The sequence below is a fragment of the Clupea harengus genome, chromosome 2, assembly GCF_900700415.2.
Source record: "Clupea harengus chromosome 2, Ch_v2.0.2, whole genome shotgun sequence".
NCBI lineage: Eukaryota > Metazoa > Chordata > Actinopteri > Clupeiformes > Clupeidae > Clupea > Clupea harengus.
Window position 1 is genome coordinate 6,129,516 of NC_045153.1, and position 22,923 is coordinate 6,152,438.

The 22,923-nt window shown below is 43.9% G+C and overlaps 2 protein-coding genes and 1 long non-coding RNA gene across 8 annotated transcripts in view; 1 reads left to right on the forward strand and 2 right to left on the reverse strand.

The window, feature by feature from the left end:
• Window positions 1-1,092, reverse strand: LOC122133449. Its single transcript, XR_006152765.1, has 2 exons — window positions 564-1,092; window positions 1-189 (listed from the first exon to the last, which is right to left on the reverse strand). It is a non-coding gene; the product is annotated as an uncharacterized LOC122133449 (long non-coding RNA).
• Window positions 1,093-6,529: 5,437 nt separating this feature from the next.
• On the reverse strand, window positions 6,530-18,732 carry carf (calcium responsive transcription factor). 6 transcript variants are annotated; one of them, XM_031581282.2, is made up of 15 exons: window positions 18,415-18,623; window positions 17,298-17,431; window positions 16,955-17,131; window positions 15,269-15,386; window positions 14,569-14,695; window positions 13,781-13,862; window positions 13,183-13,372; window positions 12,706-12,823; window positions 12,300-12,443; window positions 11,101-11,379; window positions 10,387-10,546; window positions 9,792-9,867; window positions 9,429-9,541; window positions 8,519-8,870; window positions 6,530-8,119 (listed from the first exon to the last, which is right to left on the reverse strand). In XM_031581282.2, exons 2-15 carry the CDS (start codon window positions 17,418-17,420, stop codon window positions 8,034-8,036), a joined length of 2,145 nt encoding a protein of 714 aa, XP_031437142.1. In that variant the 5' UTR covers window positions 17,421-17,431; window positions 18,415-18,623; the 3' UTR covers window positions 6,530-8,033. The 6 variants fall into 6 exon arrangements, with proteins under 6 accessions (XP_031437142.1, XP_031437149.1, XP_031437157.1 ...); XM_031581289.2 differs by having other exon boundaries at window positions 18,403-18,623; XM_031581264.2 differs by lacking the exon at window positions 18,415-18,623 and adding an exon at window positions 18,650-18,732 and having other exon boundaries at window positions 6,531-8,119.
• Window positions 18,733-19,936: 1,204 nt separating this feature from the next.
• The window catches only part of smc1b (structural maintenance of chromosomes 1B), a 22,386-nt gene continuing 19,399 nt past the window's right edge, over window positions 19,937-22,923 (forward strand). The window contains exons 1-4 of the mRNA XM_042709658.1: window positions 19,937-20,130; window positions 20,562-20,750; window positions 20,904-21,016; window positions 21,270-21,473. Of these exons, the coding sequence (XP_042565592.1) occupies window positions 20,022-20,130; window positions 20,562-20,750; window positions 20,904-21,016; window positions 21,270-21,473 (615 nt within the window). The 5' untranslated portion in view covers window positions 19,937-20,021. The remainder of the gene's footprint in view (window positions 20,131-20,561; window positions 20,751-20,903; window positions 21,017-21,269; window positions 21,474-22,923) is intronic.

Below are 22,923 nucleotides of genomic sequence, written 5' to 3' on the forward strand. Positions count from 1 at the left end.
TACAGAGTTGTTTTATCTTTTATTTCAATGTAAGACATTTAGTGTCGGGTGATTGCAGGAAGTTAGGTCTTCAGGTGGAGGGTCTCTGTATGCTGAGGTCATGAACCAACAATTACTCAGGATCCCTTGCTTCACTGCACTCCTCCTTACCATGGGTTGATTACAAAAATCTGCTCGCAGCTGTGAGGCCTTGTGCAAACACACAATCGTCTAAAAACATTTTCATGTCCTCCTGAAATTCAAATGTGAAAAGGAAGGGATACTTGGCACTACCGTCATCCTCTTACTGAACTACTCTACTACCACCCCATACCCTTTCTGAACATTGAAATAGCTATCAAATGAAATACAACAGGTCATGTTTCATGGACGAGCATGCAAACATCAATTAATATAAATTAGTATCTTAGTATCTTGGGGGGGGGGGGGGGGGGGGGGACAACACTATCAGGGCCAGCCCTAACCCCAGGATCCATAAAAGCACAGGTTGTCCGAGCGACAATATTAAAACAGTGGACCAGACATAATATTGTAATGAAAATCAGGATCACAGGGACATTTACCTCAGCAGCATAGTCTCCTCCATTTACACTCCTCCGTGTGGGCGATGTCGAGGACACCGTAGAGCAGTGTACCACTGATATTGCAGCCATAACCTCACTATTGCTGAAACAGTAAGCATGGTAGTTCCTGACCAGTGGTCCAGCAAAAAGAAGAGTACCCCAGTTCCAAGGATCCCTTCTTTTACATGTCAGTTTAGGTAGGAACATGTTTGTAGTAAATATGTAAACAAATGGGTATTAAATGTGTTAACAATTGCATGCCTGTTCTAAGGGATACTTCAAGGGAGCCATAGTGAGGGGGAAGAGCGGAGTAAAGTGGGGGGCATGACCTGATCGGCTTTGTGTTGGCTCTTCAGGTGCTTAGTATGCCAGGTGTGGGTGCATGGATGTTGCTTTGGTTCCTAGGTGTGCCTCTCTGTAGGTAAACCTGAGGGGAAAAACAAACACACAATAATTAATTTAACAAACATTAAAAAAAATGCCAATCTGTACCTACCAAAAACACATTGTCACTGAAACTGATGAAGCATATGGTAGACACATAAAGCTGGTTAAAACCATTTGCATGTCAACATTTTCACATCTGGGATTCGTTTTGAATCTAGACCAGAATTTCAGAACGCGAAATAACAGCCGCAAATGGCCCAGAGTTTTCAATCAGGCTAGGGCTGACTGCACACTTCACTACGGTTGCGTGCCCTGGCGGGGCGTGTTGTAAATCCAAATTTAAGAATCCTCATCCTCAATCCACACAGCTGAGAACACTTCGGCTGTGTAAGAACCCATTTTCAGGCGTTCATTAATAACGTGGAGATCTTTTCATACGTTAAAATTCCGAAGTCCGTAAGAACACATTTCAGAAGACACTTCAGAATTTTTTCGAAAATACCACCATGAGTGTGAATACAGATCGCAAAGAGGATTATAAAACTCAGTCAGTGCTGTAAGTGTTGGATAGCTCTTAGAAAAAGCTACGTGTTCTGTGTATTATGTAATTCAGTTAATACGACCGGCGGTGTGAAAGGGTGGGCCGGATGGTGAAAACAATGGGCTGGGATTTTGGACAATCCCAACCCCGTCGGCCCACCGGGCATTTCCCCCGGTATCCCCGATGGCCAGTCCGCCCCTGATTCACATCCTTATCACACATCACTCAGTGTTCAGCTCATGTGTGTGTTCTTTCTCTCTGCAGCTCCTGTGACTCTGGATCCCAACACTGCACACCCAAAACTCATCCTGTCTGAGGATCTGACCAGTGTGAGACGTAGTGATGACAATGACGATGATGAAGTCAGTGATGAAGACGATAATGATGGTGATGAAGACAGAAGTGAAGACAGTAATGAGACACAGCAGCTTCCTGATAACCCAGAGAGGTTTGATGAGTATGTCAGTGTCCTGGGCTCTGAGGGCTTTAATTCAGGGACTCACTGCTGGGATGTGGAGGTTGGGGACAATCCGGACTGGGAAGTGGGTGTGATGGCAGAGTCTGCCCAGAGGAAGGGAAGAAATAAGGATGAGTATAAAACTAAGCGCTGGATTGTGTACCATTCAGAGAATGAGTATATGGCACGTTCTGGAATGGTGTCCATACTGCGTATCCTATTTGACAGGGCAGTCATTCCCCTCACGGTGGAACAGACACCGCAGAGGATCAGAGTGCAGCTGGACTGGGACAGAGGAAGGGTTTCATTCTCTGACCCTGATAATAACACACATCTGCACACATTCACACACACTTTCACTGAGAGAGTGTTTCCATACATAAAAACTAGTTTCCCTGTGAAGATCTTACCGAGAAAGGTAACAGTAACAGTAGAGGAACAAAGTCTGCCAAAATATTTCCGACTCTGGAAAAAAACGAACTTGAAGGTCTACACTAGAGCTGCAACGATTAGTCGACGAAATCGACGACGTCGATTATGAAAAATTGTCGACGATGATTTTTATTGTTGACGCGTCATAAAATATATATTAAAAAAAATATATATAAAAAAATATAATTTTTTTTTTTTTTTGGCAGACGCTAGCAGAGCTACCGGTGATTTTCATTCGGCATTGCAATGCACTATAGGAAGTGCGAAATAGTGCATCTTTAACTAATAATAATTGACCATCATTGAGAAATAGCCTAGCATACAAATCATGCACTGTTTTCTTTTGCCCTCCGTTCTCATACCTTCATGTGCTGCATATCAGAAATGTCCGACTGAAAAGCGAATTATTCTGAGACGGCTCATGTTACCATGGAAACAATAAACAAAGCTAGCTTTAGTAGCTGCTGCATATGAGATATGGCTAACAGAAAAGTTGTCATTTTTCTCAATGATGGTTAATTATTAGTAGTTAAAGAAGCACTATTCCAGTATTTCAAAGAGAATGAGCTGTGGGAGCACAAGAACAGTGAGTGTCTAGCAGCAATTATCATACATATATGATACATCTATAACTTATAGTAAGGTTTAAGTTTACATGTTGGAAAACAGAACGTCTAATGGAGGATGCTTGCTAACGCTATTTCAGTTATGTTAAGTGCAATGTAGTGAATCAGTGAATTATCAGAGTAGCCTGTATTTTCGTTTGTTCTGAATAGTTAACCTCCTCCACTTAGCATTCTTCAAACAAAAGATTGCGGAAAAAAATATTTTATGAGTTGAATTTGAATGTCACTTGCAGCCCAGTTATTCTTGCGTTGTTTTGCACTTGCAGAGGCTTGATTGCTAATTTGAGTTACTTTTAAAACTTTATTTGCACTTTCTCTTTACTTTTAAAAGCATATTTGCACTTTAATTTGTATTACTATTTAATTTATGTATTATGATGATTACATTTGTTACTCAAATACATTTGAAATTCAAATTCCAACATTTTGAGTCGTTATTTTAATATGCTATGGGAAATAATCGTTAGATTAGTCGATTAATCGAAAAAATTGTCGATAGATTAATCGATTACCAAAATAATCGTTAGTTGCAGCCCTAGTCTACACATGTTTTAATGGCAATACATTGGCATGATACTATTGACAAGCAGTTCATCTCTGTGACTCCATCCCATTCATACTCGGAGAAGTAACATTCATTTTTATAGTTAGAGTTCAGACACCTGACACCTGTCTCCTGAGGCAGGGATAGACCAAACTGGCATTGGTTTTCCCAGTCAACAGTGTGTGTGCGATGCACTTGAGTTACATTAAATTATTTGAATTGCACAATAATTGCATTCATTTAGGACCAAACGGATTAGCATGGCATGAGGGTCGCATATATAGACACTACTCTGTAAAATGCTTCTTTGTAATATTGTGTTACACATTATTGGCAATGCAATGAATTTGCTAATACATTTTATTTCACTAAGGAATGCTTGCACATTAACATTTATAATTTAAACAGAAATGTTATTGGAATCAGCACTGTAATGATGACAGATCAGCCACCCCACTGCACTGTAATGATGACAGACCAGCCATCCCACTGCACTGTAATGATGACAGATCAGCCATCCCTCTGCACTGTAATGATGACAGATCAGCCATCCCACTGCACTGCGCTCAAGCTGAAGTGCTGGGTTTACATTATGTGTGTAATCACAATCATGACCTGAGAAAACACAAATTTGAAATCAAACCTATAGCTGCATAAAAATCTGTTTTGTTTGTTGCTTTGTCTGAAAGAAGTAAATCTAATAAATGAAATTAATCTAAATCTGAAGAAGTCAATATTTCATGATGATGTTGTCCTGTGTCCTGTCCTCTCAAATATCTCCTGCGGATGGGAGTATGGTCCACGGACAATAACACTGACTAGCACTGAATATAGTGTTTGAAACAGAGTTTACAGGTCATCAGTATCGAGTCTGTCCGGCCCCGGAACTGATGAGGTGAATCACTGTATTTAGACACATGGGGGCCTAATTTCACTGACGGGCAAATAGAACAATGAGCAAAGCAACGAGCAACAAGCAAAGTTTGCTGCGTATGAAGCTCAAGCTAATTTAACTTGGCAAAATCATTATGCCAAGCTAATACCATGAGCAAGATCCTAAACGCAAACATGGGTGGGTCAGCGCAACGGTCTCACACACCACAGGATATAGTTTTAGTTCATGCATGTCTCACACACCACAGGATATAGTTTTAGTTCATGTGTGGTTGTTGGTGGAACGAACTGCCTAGTACTACCAGAGCAGGGGCGTCCCTCTCTACCTTCAAGAAGCTTTTGAAGACCCAACTCTTCAGAGAGCACTTCCCTTCCTAACTGGCACCTTGACTAGCGCTTAACTTGCACTTCAGCAGTTACATTCCTGCACTTCTTTTTCCTTTCTAGGTCGTTTTTCTATTTCTTATGTAAAGTAGTATTTATTGTTACACCAGGTTTTTTATTGCTCTAAGCTTGACTGTTCTCTCCCTTGTACGTCGCTTTGGACAAAAGCGTCTGCTAAATGACTAAATGTAAATGTCTCAGGATATAGTTTTAGTTCATGCGTGTCACACACACTACAGGATATAGTTTTAGTTCATGCGTGTCTCACACACTACAGGATATAGTTTTAGTTCATGTGTGTCTCACTCACCACAGGATATAGGTTTAGTTCATGATGACTTTTTTGCTCGTTGCCCGTCAGTGAAATTAGGGCCCATAATGTTAATATCCTCCTGGATTAAACACCTGAGTCGTTCACCTGTGGATGCTGCTGGATTAGACACCTGAGTCAGTCACCTGTGGATGCTGCTGGATTAGACACCTGAGTCAGTCACCTGTGGATGCTGCTGGATTAGACACCTGAGTCAGTCACCTGTGGATGCTGCTGGATTAGACACCTGAATCAGTCACCTGTGGATGCTGCTGGATTAGACACCTGAGTCAGTCACCTGTGGATGCTGCTGGATTAGACACTTGAGTCAGTCACCTGTGTATGCTGGATTATACACCTGAGTCAGTCACCTGTGGATGCTGCTGGATTAGACACCTGAGTGAGTCATGTGTGGATGCCTGCTGGATTATACACCTGAGTGAGTCATGTGTGGATGCCTGCTGGATTAGGGGCCAATCGTGTTCCCATTGCCCCCAAAGAAGATGCATCTGGGGCAGGTGTGCACACAGGGGTGGATCGGGGTGAGGAAGACTATGGTGTGAGGAAGAGTACCTCTCGCCCCCGTGCAAGGGCATGACACTGTAGATGGGACAGTGATGTAATGCAACACATACAGACATAACCTCAATTATTTGACTTTTTATTCATTTTTTTTTCTTTCTTACAAACCGTGTTAGACTGTGTCTCAGTAATGACTATAAATAAAGGGATGTACTCCGTAAGTACACAAAAACAGCTGATTTTCACAGCACCATCATTATTTCATTCAATCATATTCAAGCCTCAATGAAAATATCAAATAAAAAAAAGACACATTCCCTTCAATCATCCATCCATCCATCCATTCATTCATTCAGACTTTCATTCCCTAATAACTGAGTTTAAGACCAAAGTGATATTGTGACGGGGGCTAACAGATAGCAGTATGGGTCGGGGCTAACAGATAGCAGTATGGGTCGGGGCTAACAGATAGCAGTATGGGTCGGGGCTAACAGATAGCAGTATGGGTCGGGGCTAACAGATAGCGGTATGGGTCGGGGCTAACAGATAGCGGTATGGGTCGGGGCTAACAGTAAGTAAGAGCGTGTCAGGCTCAGACAGGTGCATTCTGGGTAACTGCAGGACAAAGGCGCTCTCTGTGTTAGTGACACATACACACCATAGACATATATAGATGTTATATATATGTATGTGTCCTATATATGTGTTAGTGACACGTCCACACCATAGACATATATAGATGTTATATATATGTATGTGTCCTATATATGTGTTAGTGACACGTCCACACCATAGACATATATAGATGTTATATATATGTATGTGTCCTATATATGTGTTAGTGACACGTACACACCATAGACATATATAGATGTTATATATATGTATGTGTCCTATATATGTGTTAGTGACACGTCCACACCATAGACATATATAGATGTTATATATATGTATGTGTCCTATATATGTCTATGGTACACACGGCCACCTGAATACCTGCAGACTCTGGAACAGAGCTGGCCGTATCAGGGCCGGTGTACCCTGAAAGCTGTGTGTGTGTGTGTGTGTGTGTGTGTGTGTGTGTGGCTGTGTGTGTGGCTGTGTGTGTGTGTGTGTGTGTGTGCGTGTGTTTGTCTATCTGTCTGTGTCTTTGTGTATCTACGCACAGAGCTTTTCCAAACGATCTCTACCCAACTGACTTAAAAGCCCTATACTGAAGCTGAGCCTGAGCTTGCTGATCGGAGTCCCGACACACCTCAGAGTTACCCATAATGCTCTGGTGTGAGCTTCACATCATGTTAAGTGTCCTCCATTTTCACTCACGCGTGTAGAGCTCTCTCTCTGCAGTTGGCTGCTTTTCTGGCCCCTGCAAGAAGACTACAGAGTACCGGTCACGGCTATTAGCTTTCCTCTACCCTGACCTCTCTCCTTCGCTAGACACTTCCTTATTGGCATGGCTAACATCTAGCAGCTAACAGCTTAACTTCCCAGCCCAATGCTAAGCCAATGCTATTGGCATGGCGAACAGCTTAGCTTCACAGCTCTCGCTAGCCCTCTACAGCACCTGTAGCTCTCTGTCTCTCTACATAACGACTCTCCTTGGTCACCATTGACGTTTGTAGAGCCGGATGCTTTTCCGCTACGAGGCACTTCAGTGACCCCGTCATGGCTAACGGTATGACCCATCAGCTCTCGCTGCCTCTCTACGGTACAACGGCACTGTTCCATTGAACATTATAATACTGGATGATCTTCCACCACATGGTCCAATAACCTGTAAGGGGCTGCTGAACCAGTATGTCAGGTAAAGATCTGGTCTTCAAGGGCCAGCATGGGAAATGGTTTTCTGTGAAAACCTTTGGCTGCTACATCTCACCAATGGAATACACCATGAAACCTGTTGACCCAATCAGTGCACTGATTCTTGATGAAAGGCCAGAGATGTGATTGGACTAGGGTGAGGTTTTTGCCATGATTAAGAACTGGTTGTTGACATACATACTTCACAGGTCCTGAAATCAGTCAAATGGCCTGTCATTCGTGGCCATTTTAAACACAGACAGCCACATACTGTACACCCATACACACAGGCAGCAACATACTGTACACCCATACACACACAGACGACCCATGCACATGCAACTTGTAATACAGTCAAATTAACACACACACACACACACACACGTCTATGTCTACAGAGGAAATTCCAGGCTCACCAAATTTTCTCTGACAGTGTGACTGTGATATGTAGTAAAGTTTTGCATTTGAAAGAGAGTGTGGAAGTTAGAGTGTGTGTGTGTGTGTGTGTGTGTGTGTGTGTGTGTGTGTGTGTGTGTGTGTGTGTGTGTGTGTGTGTGTGTGTGTGTGTGTGTATCAGTCCCCCGTTGGCTCATCTGTGTTGATGATGCTGTCCTCCATCTCCTCTTTCACCTGAACAGAGTCGTCTGCTGGTGTCAGTGCTAAAAGTGGAAGCACACACAGCCATTAAAACACACACACACACAAACACACACACACAATCAGATTGATCTTGACCATGGCCATAATGTATTAGGTCAATCCCCAATTAAATGGCCATAATGTATTAGATCACTCAGCACTCAAATGGTTGTGATGTATTACATAATTCACCATTCAAATGGCTTTAACATACTGAATAATTCACCATTCAAATGGCTGTAACACAATTCATAATTTGACATTCAAAAGGGTGTAATATATTGAATAATTTGACATTTGAACGCAAAAAACTGTTACATTTCAGTAGTTCTGACCTATTTCATCATCTGACATCTGTGTTATCTGTGATGTTGTAATGGTTCAGTCCATTCTCCAAGACCCTCCGCCCCCCCTCTCACCTATGGTGGTGGGGTCCACTATCTGCACGGGGATGGTCTGTCCGTCCTCCAGCAGTATTTGATGCATGGCTCCCCCCTCTCTAATGGAGCCCCCCAGGGCAGACACACTCACCAGCTGCCCCATGCCCAGCAGCGCTGCTGGGGGCTCTGCTATACTCCCCCCTTCCACCAGGGTGGCGCTAGAGGGCAGGAAGGAAGCGGGGCCCATCAGCAGCGGCTGGGGGACCAGAGAGGGGCTGGTGGGCTCCAGGAGATCAGGGGCCCCTGGGAAGAGAGGGCAAGCAGAGGAAGAAGAGGAATGCACAGGAAAAGCGCCATCTAGTGGGCTGGAGGCTGGTCGCAGTTGGAGACCCTGTGGGGAAAAAAAGGGAGAAGTCAGCAGGCGTGTTTGTGTGTGTGTGTGTGTGTGTGTGTGTGTGTGTGTGTGTGTGTGTGTGTCTGTGTTTCAGCAAAATGCGTGCTTAAAGAAGTGGTGAAGACAGTTAACTTCAATAGGAATGTGTGTGTGTGTGTGTGTGTGTGAGCAAAATACGTGCTTAAAAAAGTGGTGAAGACAGTTAACTTCAATAGGAATGTGTGTGTGTGTGTGTGTGTGTGTGTGTGTGTGTGTGTGTGTGTTTCTACTCTCTACTCTATTTTTGTAGGGTGTAGTGACAGTAAAGACACCACGCTACAAACATCATCGCACGAGAGTGATGTTGAAACATGGGAATTAAGTGTTAAGTAAAAAAGTGGTGAAAACAGTTAACTTCAATAGGAATTATCTCAACAATTATTTCTAGTTGTGCTGTGAATGCCACAAGAAATACCACAAGAAATACCATAACAGAGGTGAAAGGTCGTAGGGGAGGTGTCAGAGGTGAAAGGTCGGAGGTGAGGGGTCAGAGATGAGGCTAGTGTTGTGGCTCACCTGGAGCTGGGCGAAGATTTTGGGCTGCAGGGAGGTGAGGGAGCTGAAGAGCTGCACCGCCTCAGGGGAGAGAGTGTCACTACCCTCCAGCATGCCAGACTTATGCGAATTCACTAATTATTACACACACAGAGACACACACACACACACACACACACACACACACACACACACACACACACACACACACACACAAACACACACAAACACACCCACACCCACACCCACACACACAGAGAGACACACATAATTATGCTGTATGGGCAGGCATGTTTTCTCTTATGGGTAGCTTCCCTAGTAAGGGCACACAACAGACACTAGGTCCAAGCCAGTTAAAGGGCATAAGGTTGTGAGTGCGGTTACCTTCCACGGACGCAGGGGTCAGGGTGAGGGTCACAGTTTCCGTCAGGAGGTCACCCCCTTCTGCTGCCCACTGAAGCTGCAAGGGAAGAACACAGGAACAGTCATATTATCAGATGAGGGTTCCGCTGAGGAACACAGGAACAGTCATATTATCAGCTGAGGGTTCCGCTGTGGAACACAGGAACAGTCATATTATCAGAGGAGGGTTCCGCAGAGGAACACAGGAACAGTCATATTATCAGCTGAGGGTTCCGCAGAGGAACACAGAACCAATTTATTGCACTGAGGGTTCTGCAAATCATTCCATTTACTATTCAAGAATCATATTATCCTGATGTCATCCTCATGTCAGCTGACCAACAGACAACAGAATGAAACACAAACACCAAAAGATGGATCTCCTCCTCAGGAAAATGTAAGACAACGCATACACACATCCAATCCATAACACACGTGTTCCTGGCACCCTGCTCTACCCATCCGGGCTGCAGGAGCACACAGTGGAGTCCGTGCTGTTATTACTGCAGATGCCACTGTGCTGTAGCACATAAGACCGTGGCCCAAGGCTGAGGCCTGTGAGAAGTTGCACTCTGACCTGTGGGTGGACGGGGGTCACGGAGCAGCTCAGCTGCTGCTGCAAGGCCTTCTGGGCCTCATGGATGTGGTTCTTGATGTCGTTGACCGTGGGGAAGTAGCACAGGTTGTGTTTCTCCGGAACCTTCTCTGCCTTGAACATCTCACGCTCCACAAACTTCCTGGGAATGACAGAGAGGCAGGGAGAGAGAGCATCTGATTAACTTCTCTTCAAACTAAACTTTCTAAAATTTCTACACCTGCCAAACCTCATACCTGGATTGTGGACCTTTTAAACTGGACTAATTCATCACCTGAGATGGTTGCTCCCACCTTAGTTTGGTTTGAAAAGCATGAAAACCCATTTAACCTTTCACATGTCTAACTTCTAAGCCAAGCTCTTTGAGAACCCAGTATGAATGTCTAAGCACTTTCCTGATGTGCGTTGACTGTTTTTCCCTGTCTAAACTCTCCCCTAAGCGGTGCACCTGTCTAAACTCTCCCCTAAGCGGTGCACCTGTCTAAACTCTCCCCTGAGCTGTGCACCTGTCTAAACTCTCCCCTGAGCTGTGCACCTGTCTAAACTCTCCCCTGAGCTGTGCACCTGTCTAAACTCTCCCCTAAGCTGTGCACCTGTCTAAACTCTCCCCTGAGCTGTGCACCTGTCTAAACTCTCCCCTGAGCTGTGCACCTGTCTAAACTCTCCCCTAAGCGGTGCACCTGTCTCCCGTCTCACCTGAGCTGTTTGCGGACGGTGTACACCTGGCTATATCCCTGGGCCACCAGCTGCGTTATCCTCTCAGCCACTAGGGGGTGCAGACGAGACGGCATGCAGCTGCCATCATCTGCAGAGCCATCCTCCTCCTCCTGCTGCTCTTCCTCCTCCTCCTCTGTTCCTAGAAGCCCCTCCCCATCGTCCTCTGATAGGGGCAGAGGCACAGGGGGAGGGGGGAGGGGTGGCGTTTCCATGTCGTGGTACAGGTGAGCTTTCTGGGTGGGCAGCTGGACGTAGTACCTGTGCAGGTGGACAGAAGGGGTATTAAATATGTATTACCAGTTACATATGCATTCATACAGATGAGGGTTACTGAACAACACACATAGAACAACACACATAAAACAACACAAAAACACACGCAAAACGATGTCAGACTCACATTCATATACGGTTTGATAGAGAATTGATTTACACTCAAAATGAATTGAAAAATATAATCAAATCTGCTGAAAGCAAAAGTCTGAATGTTCTTATAGCTACAGTACCCTTGGAATCTTCAAGTAAAATCTCAAATGTACAGAAAACAAAAACAGGATAGAAATACTGACAACGTTTAGGGTAAATCTGAATCTCAAATGTTAAATCTAAAACAAAGTGGCTAATGGTATGGAATTTTGTAGTTTTTAACGTTAGCTTTTTAACAAAGAAAAATCCCTATGGAAAATAGGGTTCTGCAAACTCTGTGAAAATAAGGCGTGAGCAAAACAATGCCAGTAGAAAACCTTAGAAGGTTAAATCTTTGGTAACACTGAAATGGCATGCCATGCCAGGTCTCCCTTAAAACAGAGAATTCTATCTCAAGGGACTTCCTGGTTTAAAAAAAGGTTAAATACAAAATTTTAATATATACAGTATCTTAGAGACCTAATGTGTCTTAAGTCTATACAGAGATGACACATGCATTTTATTGAACAGAATCAAATGTGGGGTCTGAAGCAGTAATTTAACTACCACAGGCGTTATTTTGTCAATTTTTCCGAAACCCTATTCATTCTCACTTTCTATACCAGAGATTTTTTGAGCGCACGCGCAGAACAGACGGCGACAGGTCCCTGAGGAGCAACTAGCTACATTTCACAAAAAGTGTTTCTGTAAATTTTACACAAGGACTGTACCCTTTAACTGCGACAGGACGGTCAGAAACAGAGAGCGTTTACCGTATGACTCCCCCCATGTCCCACAGACTCTTCTTCAGGTTGAAGAAGGCCTTCTCCTGCTCCTGACGCACCACCTTCTTATCCACCTTGGGGTCGGTCGGCACCCGGTATTCCGGAAACTTCCGCACCTTCTTAATGTAGATCCTGGAGGAAGGGAGCCATCAGTCGTGTGTTAGGGCAGGACTGTCAATCATATGACCTATGGCCTATTAGACGTTTTATATGCATACGGATTCTCTGGTAATAACAAAAATGCCATAGCATGATCTGAGCAATCACAGAAAGTGTGTACGTGTAATAGTATACCCAGGTGTATGAGTATATTTGCGTGTGTTTGTTTATATACACACACACACATATTTACCAGTGAATATATGGGCATTATGAAAGTATGGGCCTTGTGTACCTGGCAGGACAGGTGGCTTTGTAGTTTGCACTCTGACTCTCCAACTCTAAGCTCCTCTTCGGCTGGAGGCCTTTCCGCCGTGGTCCAAACTGGCATTCCATCACTATCGCCCGGCTCCCTGTACACACACACACACACACACACACACACACACACACACACACACACACACACACACACACACACACACACACACACACACACACAGTTAAGAATGGGCTATACTGGCAGAATAATAAACTAACAAACTAATAAACCAAATTAATAAACTAATCTGGACACGTCAAGACACAAGGCACTAACCTATTCATTTATTCTCATCTGAGGACAGCATTTACTTCATCATTTAACTAGATATACCCTGACTTAATGCCACTGCTCTTGGTATTAACCAGAGCGGTGATAACTTGATTGGTATTAACCAGAGCGGTGATAATTTAATTGAACTGATCAACTTGATTGATGAGGATTTCTGACCTGCGTTGACGAATGGGATGCCATCGTAGGGGACGTACTGGGACTTCCACATGAGACGCGTGGCGGCCTTGGCGGGGGAGGGTGACTGGCGTGTGCCGAACACCGCCTGCGTCTGCTGCTTGTGGAGGAGAAGCACCGCCTCCAGCTCCGCCTCCGTGCTGCAGTAACCGCGATACGAGTCGCCAATCTTCTACTCCGAACAGGAAGGAAGGAAGCGACACATTTTTCAACTATGAACTTAATGACTTGGACAGAGCACACTGAAGATGAACAAACACGGACAGATACAGATAGTAAGATAAACAAACACAGACAGATACATATGTCCTCCAACAGTAAGATGAACACACACACGTCCTTCAACAGTAAGCCAATATGGCTACAGGTAGCAACAGGTAGCAACTCATTGTAAATGTATGCCTGCATTTGTGTGCGTGTGTGTGTGTACAGGTGTATGTGAGTGTATGTGTATACGGGTGCATGTGAGCATGTTTATGTATGTGTGTGTGTGTGTGTGTATATGTGTGTGTGTGTGTGTGTGTGTGTGTGTGTGTGTGTGTGTGTGTAAGTGTGTGTGTGTGTGTGTGTGTGTTCTGACCTCACAGCTGCGTAGCCTCAGTGCCCAGCTGGGTGCATTACGGGGGAGGGGCTTCATTGGAGTCACAAATGTGTCGGAGCTACTGCAGAAGAAGTGTACAAAGTACAAACACACACGCACACACGCACACGCGCACACGCACACGCACACGCACACACACACACACACAGATAAGCAGACAGGCAGACAGGCAGACACACATACACACACCCAAGCTGATTTATCCAACTGGTCCAACATGATAAGGACATCATAATAATCGTAACAATACATACAATTCTTTATATATAATGAGTTTCTGGTGAGAGCACAATTTATCCAGTGCACATAAAATAGATTGAAAATAATAGAATTGATACATTTGGAGCTGGTAATACCGATACAATACGAATATGTAATAATACCAATGTTTCCATAGCTATATTATAGTCATTAATTAAAAAGGCTTAAACCGTGAACCTAACAAGGCTAACAGGTCTCACCTTTAAAAGGGTTAAACCGTTAGTGAACCTAAGAAGGCTAACAAGTCTCACCTTTAAAAGGGTTAAACTGTTAGTGAACCTAAGAAGGCTAACAGGTCTCACCTTTGAACGGGTTAAACTGTTAGTGAACCTAACAAGGCTAACAGGTCTCACCTTTAAAAGGGTTAAACCGTTAGTGAACCTAAGAAGGCTAACAGGTCTCACCTTTGAAAGGGTTAAACCGTTAGTGAACCTAACAAGGCTAACAGGTCTCACCTTTGAAAGGGTTAAACCGTTAGTGAACCTAACAAGGCTAACCGGTCTCACCTCTTGGTTGCCGTGGCGCTGGAGTTGGGCGTGGTCTCAATAGCAGCATTGCCTGCAATGCCACTGATAGCTGTGAGGGTGACTGTCTGGAGCTGCTCCTGATTGGAGGACTTCTGACCACCTGACCCTGAGGGACCAGAAAGTAAAACACCTAACCAAGGCTGCGGTCGGATAGTCTAAAAATGGACGTCCTATGCCCTCTCCTAACCACTTTTCCTTGACCTTCATGGGGTCATGAGGTCAAGGAAAGATGTTAAGGAGAATTCATATGGACTTAGAAAAAGACAAACTCGGTGCTAAGAGAATCCGGCTGCACTTACACTAGGCTGCATATTATGTTATTGATGTGGGTCTTTAAATGTTGCTGCCGCAATGAATTGTGGGACGTATTATCTCCTTTCCTTTCATAACGGACAGTCCAGTGTACCCTATGCTAAAGGAGATATGAAGGGAAGCACTGAAACCCCTTCCCTCAGCGTTTAAAGGGTTCGACCCGCTCTTATCATAGCTGCCACTTAGATACTTTCCGGGTCATTTCACTCAGTTAGGAACCTTCCTAAGCTAAAAAGACTAGCCAAGCGCAGCCTAACTGTGCGTTCTCCTTGGATAAACATCCCATAATGAGGCCCTGCCTTATGGTACCACCAGACTGAGAAAGTGAGGTGAACATCATGATGCAATGAAGGGGTGCGGTTCATACCGGTTGTCTCGGAGATGTCCAACAGCTGGCCGTGGGGGATCAGCACTTGAGATGCTGTAAGTTGATTGGATGGGATCATGTACACCTGTCCATTCTGAGACTGCCCCGTCACAATGACCTAATCACCCAACACACGCAAGCACGCAAGCACGCACACACACACACACACACACACACACACACACACACACACACACACACACACACACACACACACACACACACACACACACACACAGACAGACAGACAAAACAAATTAAAGATAGACATCTACGATGAGCCAGAACTCTAAACAAAATAATGGCATTAATGAAGGATGGCTTTCACTGTGCACAACTGCGTTGCCTGTTGCCTCACACAGGTATTGTCCATCTAAGACCATCTATATATAGGTCAACATGAAGCTCCAAAGCTGGGTTCTAAGATAGCACATTCCATACCAAATGGAACTGAACTAATACTGAACTATAATTTCTCTGGCTATATCTGCCACATCACAACATGTCAACATGATAATGTGTCTTTCCACATGTCTGGCGGGCCTGTTCTGCATGTCTATGTCTCTCCCCATCCATTCACACAGTGGGGTCTGATCAGTTCAGCAAAGAGCTCAGAGCTGTTCACCAGGGCTTAACATGCATGTGTCTCCCTCTTCTCTCACACTGGGGCTCCTAACCAGCAGGGCTAGGCCTGCATCTCTCTGTCCCTCTGTAAGGGCTATGCTAGGCCTGCATCTCTCTGTCTCACTGTAGGGGCTAGGCCTGCATGTCTCACTCCCTCTGTAAAGGCTAGGCCTGCATCTCTCTGTCTCACTGTAAGGGCTAGGCCTGCATCTCTCTGTCTCACTGTAAGGGCTAGGCCTGCATCTCTCTGTCTCACTGTAAGGGCTAGGCCTGCATCTCTCTGTCTCACTGTAAGGGCTAGGCCTGCATCTCTCTGTCCCTCTGTAAGGGCTAGGCCTGCGTCTCTCTGTCCAACTGTAAGGGCTATGCTAGGCCTGCGTCTCTCTGTCCCACTGTAAGGGCTAGGCCTACATCTCTCTGTCCCATTGTAAGGGCTAGGCTAGGCCTGTATCTCCCTGTCCCTCTGTACACTGTAAGGGCTAGGACTGCATCTCTCTGTCCCATTGTACACTTTAAGGGCTGGGCCTGCATCTCTCTGTCTCACTGTAAGGGCTAGGCCTGCATCTCTCTGTCTCACTGTAAGGGCTAGGCCTGCATCTCTCTGTCCCTCTATCTCACTGTAAGGGCTAGGCCTGCATCTCTCTGTCCCTCTGTCCCTCTGTAAGGGCTAGGCCTGCATCTCTCTGTCCCTCTGTAAGGGCTAGGCCTGCGTCTCTCTGTCCAACTGTAAGGGCTATGCTAGGCCTGCACCTCTCTGTCCCACTGTAAGGGCTAGGCCTGCGTCTCTCTGTCCCACTGTAAGGGCTAGGCCTACATCTCTCGGTCCCATTGTAAGGGCTAGGCTTGCATCTCCCTGTCCCACTGTACACTGTAAGGGCTAGGCCTGCATCTCTCTGTCTCACTGTAAGGGCTAGGCCTGCATCTCTCACTCCCTCTGTAAGGGCTAGGCCTGCATCTCTCTGTCTCTCTCTAAGGGCTGCATCTCTCTGTCTCACTGTAAGGGCTGGGCCTGCATCTCTCCCCATGCGTTCACACTGTAAGGGGTGGGCCTGCATCTCTCACCATGCGTTCACACTGCAGTGCCTGTCCATTATGGTCCAGGATGATGAACTCCTCTAACTGGTTCGACCCCGTGACTGTGGGAGGAGCTTGGATTGCTGAAGCGGATTTCCCAGATTCCTGATTGGTCAAAGGCTGCTCTTGGAGTTCCTCCTTTGTTTGGTCATCCTTTTCAATGCCCTGAGAGTAAAATGACACAGGGTAAACACAAGGAGTAAACTCCCATCACTATGTAGTGATAGTCCTCCGTTCTGACATTTTTTTTTTTTTTCATGACCAGTCTAATATGTAAACATCTTTCATATTATAAAACCATCTTAAGGTAAAGGAGGGGGGAAAAATGCACCTCCGCCACCGGTTCATCTGTGAGGGCTTCATCCTGGCTACTAGTCTCTGGGGTGGAGGATTCTGGGAGATGGAATTCTTTAAGATTTGAAGCTGCCTCCTCACTCTGCGCTTGTCCCTCCATTTTTCATTGACCTATCACACAACAACAGTTCAGCAGCTGCTTAACATGCACCTACACAGCATAGAACATACACTTTTCAACCAGTGCTAAAATATGCAATGACAAGGGTGTGGTTTGGCAACCGCATGTGTATGCTATTATGCAACACAATATTTCTGAGTTAACCACACAACTCTACTGAATTAAAACACTCGAAATTAATCTGTCTTTTATTTAAAACGCTTACAAAACGCTCGATTTCTATTACCCAAGTCTTGGGGTGGTGTGCAACAGTTGAAAAGGCTAATGACATTCATGAATGGTTTATTTTGGGTGTATTTGCATACATCGAGGGTGTTCTTTAGCCAACGTGTTTGGTGAAGTGATGTCAACTCAAACCAAAGTTTATTTAAGGATAATGTATGTTTAAAGTCATAAACGTTAATTATCACAATGACATATGTGGCTAGTCTTTCTGACAAGCTGACCAGACACATAAGAACTTTGAGCTGACCATAACTTCAAACTAGCAAGACATCTCTAACTGGCTAGAAGGTAGGTGCATAGCTTGGAAAGCTAGGCTCCTACGACTTCGCCAGCTGGCTGAATAGTGACCACACGGACTTTACCTAACAGAGGGCCATTTTAGCAAATGATAGGAAACTGTAACTCAATGTATACAACTATTGACAACATTACATTCTGATGCCTACATCGGGTTGCAAAGCTAACGCTAGGAAGCTAAATCACAGCTGATGGTGTTCTGCTTCCCAGCGGCTCATCACTGAAAGGCAGTTAGCACGCTAGCTAGGTAGTTCATTAGAGGAGCTAGCTAGTCACTTTGACAACAGTGACGACAGGCTTCTTTGTTACTAGCGTAGGGAATATATCCCTGCATGAGTAGCAAACGTAAGAGAATCGCATGTATTTCGACAGATCAGAACCCAAACACGCAGCTAGCTTTTACAGATTAGCCTGCTAATACAAACACCTAAAATCGCACCAATTCAACCACCTTGTAGGTTATCGGTCGAGTAGCACACAATCGTTCAAACGCCATGTTGAGCTGTAGCGCTAGTGCTCCGGCTACGCCTGACACAATAATGTATTGGTAAATGTAACCTCAGAGGACTGATTGACCCTCTTTAGCCTATCTCTCCATCAACACTGCACAGCCTAGCTCTCACATGGGTTGTGAGAGTCGAAATAAACAGAGGAAGGACTGAAAATTCAAAACGAGTCTACTCAACCTCGTCTTCATCCGGATTTTCAGGTCGTCCCAGCTGCCACCACGACGAGAAATGCGTTTACTATTGACATTGTGCTTTATGACTCAAAGAGCCCTCTGTACAGGAGAGAACTTCTGAGTGGGCAAAAATAAATAGTCTGGTCATACTTTTAATCAATGCTGTCTCTGTTTTAATTCTGTACTAGTAAGTAAATCAGGTCTTACTTATACCACCTCCTGTAAAATAACTAGCTATGAAATATTTACTAGTGTCCTCACCCGATTACACAGGTGAAAGAAAGGCATGTTAAACTTTTGTCAGACAAAAATAAGGCATTTGTAGTAGTAATAATGATCATCTTTATTCATTGAGCACTTTTCAAAATCCATGTTTACTAAGGCAGCAAAAATAATAATACAAACACTCATCAGGTTTTACAAAATAAATAAAAACAATTTTTAACAATTTACAAGTATACAAAAACCAGTGGTACACCGATACAGAGTACATTTACATTTACATTTAGCAGACGCTTTTGTCCAAAGCGACGTACACGGGAGAGAACAGTCAAGCTAAGAGCAATAAAAAGCATGGTGTAACAATAAATACTACTTTACATGAGAATTAGAAAACAACGACCTAGAAAAAAGGAAAAAGAAGTGCAGGAATGTAACTGCTGAAGTGCAAGTTAAGCGCTAGTCAGGTGCCAGTTAGGAAGGGAGGTGCTCTCTGAAGAGTTGGGTCTTCAAAAGCTTCTTGACGGTAGAGAGGGACGCCCCTGCTCTGGTAGTACTAGGCAGTTCGTTCCACCAACGTGGAACTACAAATGAGAATAGTCTGGATTGCCGTGCTTGCACAGACGGCAGTGCCAAACGACGCTCACTAGACGAGCGCAGCGTCCTGGGTGTAACATTTGCCCTTACAAGAGCATTTAAAGAGTAAAACCTTTGTATGCTCTAGTCCAGCTCAAATCCTGCAATACTGTGTGTGCATGCATGATGATAATGACAACAGTGGTGGAGGTCACATTATATTATAGAATATAAGAGAACTATATAATTATAATACTTTTATTAGCCTGTTTTGGCTATTAAACTAACTGCCACTGTTGCATAATACATATTATAGCATGTAAGCCTTCTATGGTTACAATAAACACAATTATTATAATACCTTTTCATTTATCTGTACTTTTGGAGCAGTACCGGTATTTATGAACATGTACGGTTCGAGCAACCATCTGGAACATAGACATATTCCTACGATCTAGTTGTAAATGACGTTCACTTCAGGTTCCCGCCCTCCCTCAACGTCTCACACTCACTTGCCCCCTGCAGACTTTTCACAGGTTTATTTCTTGCAGAACTTAATGTTGTTACCTTTGTCACTATAAATGGGTTACTTAAAGCAGTTAGACGTCGAAAATTTCAAATCATGGCGGGGGAAACAAGTAATTGGACCTTTTAAAAGGTTCAACTGTATTATTGGAACAAATGGCTCAGGTAAGTAGCTAACGCTAGTTAGCTCACGTTGGCTAACGGCAGATCCCTGATTAAAGTTAAGAGGACATTAAGTAACTGTTAAAGTTAACTAAGTTTAATGTCAAGTCATGTCAGAAATCTGAAAACAACGTATGGAAATTTGTCCTCTGTTCTGAAACTAATAATACAGGTCCACACAATTATGAAATGAATAATGACCACTTCAGAAGTTCTTTGGGGTTGCATATGCTCATATTAGCTTGAAATCCCAACGTTAGCTAGCTAATGAAACATATCATGCCAGTCTCTTTAGCTTGATTCTTCACTGTTACATAATGTATGGTATCTATCAATATTATAATGACGTTTAATTCATATGTCATCAACACGTAAAAAACAAAGGAAAAGTTATTCCCAACATCATGCCTTTTGTCGAATGTTTTTATCCTCAGGGAAGTCCAATGTCATGGATGCCCTGGGGTTTGTAATGGGCGAGCGGGCTTCGAATCTGAGGGTGAAACACACCAGAGACCTCATCCACGGAGCTCATATTGGCAAGGCAGTTTCCAAAACAGCCAGTGTTACTATGCGATACTGCAACGATAACGACGAAGAACTGAACTTCTGCAGGATTGTCGCAGGTATGATTTTAGGACACTGTAGTACCTTATGTTATTATGTCATTAATGTTATGACATTATTTAAATTGTTGAAGAGTTGTTAAGCTAGCTAGTAAGCAAGACGTTTGTAATAGTAAAAAAAACATATTCAAAAACGTATTACGTATCGTTTAGGTGACTCTTCTGAATATTACATCAACGGCAAACAAGTGACATTGGCCAAGTACTCAGGAGAACTGGAGAAGATTGGCATAGTGGTGAAAGCCAGGAATTGTCTGGTGTACCAGGTGAATGAGCGCAAAAGAATAAAGTGCTACAAAGCACATCCAATTAAACAAGATTCATAATAAATACAATCCATCTGAAATGAAAATACTTTTGGTTTTAGTTTTGGAGATCTGAGAGAAAGTTCCAGCTGTAACTTAATGTTCTGTTTCATTCTGTTTGCCAATATCCAAGAGGAATGTGACAAGACTTTTAAAAGTTATTATTTATGCCTGGAATAGCCCAAAGTATTTAAATTAAATTACTCCGCATCAGGGCGCTGTGGAGTCCATTGCTATGAAGAATGCCAAGGAGCGGACGCGCATGTTTGAACGCATCAGTAACTCTCTGGAGCTGGCTGGCGAGTACGAGAAGAAGTGCGCCGCTCTGCAGAAGGCCAAGGAGGACACGCAGTTCCACTTCAACAGGAAGAAGGCCGCCACGGCCGAGAGGAAACAGGTCTCCAAAGACAAGGCGGAGGTAAGGCCTGAGAAACAGATGATGGAGATGAGAGTCCTTGGATTCAGCAGCTAGAACATGGTATCATTGGATTACATAGAAAGATTAGGTATCTCACTCAAAGTCTCTCAAAGATATATTCACTAGAGGTGCATGAACGTTTTCATCATTACATTTAATCATTATCTTTAATCACTCCTTGAACTTTGCAAATAAATGTCTGTATTCAAACGGCGCTTATTTGTTTGCAATTTGGTTCATCTGCTGTGTGCAGTTATGGGATCATCATTTAGTGTGAATATTGTAAAATACGTACGTGTGATGTATGCATAAAAACACAAATTATGAATTGCGTATGCAAATGTATTCTTTTAGTGTCAATATTTGTATACTGTATGTATACTCAGTGTTTCCCCTACCGTTATATTAGGGGGGCGCCCCGCCCCCCCAACGGCACCCCCCGCCCCCCCTGGAAGGTCAAGTTCATTTTGTTCAATTTTATTTTCTATAAAGCGCCAGATCACAACGGAAGTAATTTAAGGTTACCTTTCCTATAGAACAGGTCTATAGCTTGTTCTTTTATTAAAACAAAATAAATAGCCTTATGTTATTTATCTTATTTACACGACGGCATGTAATTTCTGTCTCTACATGGTCGCGCATTTACAATTCTCTGCTCTCTGTATCGCGCATGGCGGAGTTCCGGCGTGATGCGCACAAACACACACACACAGACACGTGCGCGCACACACAGGTGAGCACGCTCCCACCAGCGGACATAATTGGGCTTAAGAATCAGTGCACAGCTACGGACACTTTTAAGCTTTAAAAAACTAATATCCAGGCGTTCATGAATCCGGCAGAGATCTTTTCCTAGGTAGGGTCGACAATGAGGCCCAGTGAGAATGGCTAAAACAGACGTGGAAACAGAACGTACGTACAGAATGTCCGCACCGAAAATTCAGAAATAGATCTGGCTTCCATTTTTTATCATTTTCCGCGAGTTGTGCGTGGCCCTTTTTACATAGAGTCTGGTAATACATCTATGAAATGTAACGAAAATTATTTATTTTGCTGTGAATAATGAAGGAAGCAATAAATCCGATTATTTGCCAAACCCTCAAGAGCTGTTGCCATGGAGATTTAACGTTACTTTCTGTTTGAAGACAAGGTAGCAGCTAGTGTTGAAGAATGGATGACTTGAAATTGGACGACTTGAAATTAATATATGAAATTGAACATCAACACCTATACGGATAAAATAAATAAACAAGGATAGCAAAACAGATTGATAAGCAATGAGAACGGCAGAAACACAGGCAGGACGTCAGATGAAGAGACAGATCATAGTGACACAGGCTGTTTTTTTTTTTTCGTCATATGAAGGCTGAGACATTCATAACATTTTATTCAGTCTTACTGGTCCTTTTGTAATGCCAACATGTGCACTTCGTTGTGGATAAGTAAAGCC

Excerpts from the sequence above, each read along its gene's own strand:
- carf (XM_031581282.2), bottom strand. The coding sequence starts at position 17,420 with ATGGAGGGACAAGCGCAGAGTGAGGAGGCAGCTTCAAATCTTAAAGAA. Across the intron at positions 9,868-10,386 it reads TGACCCCCGTCCACCCACAG|CTTCAGTGGGCAGCAGAAGG; the intron begins GTCAGAGTGCAA and ends CTTCCCTTGCAG. Across the intron at positions 9,542-9,791 it reads GACCCCTGCGTCCGTGGAAG|TGAATTCGCATAAGTCTGGC; the intron begins GTAACCGCACTC and ends TGTAATAATTAG.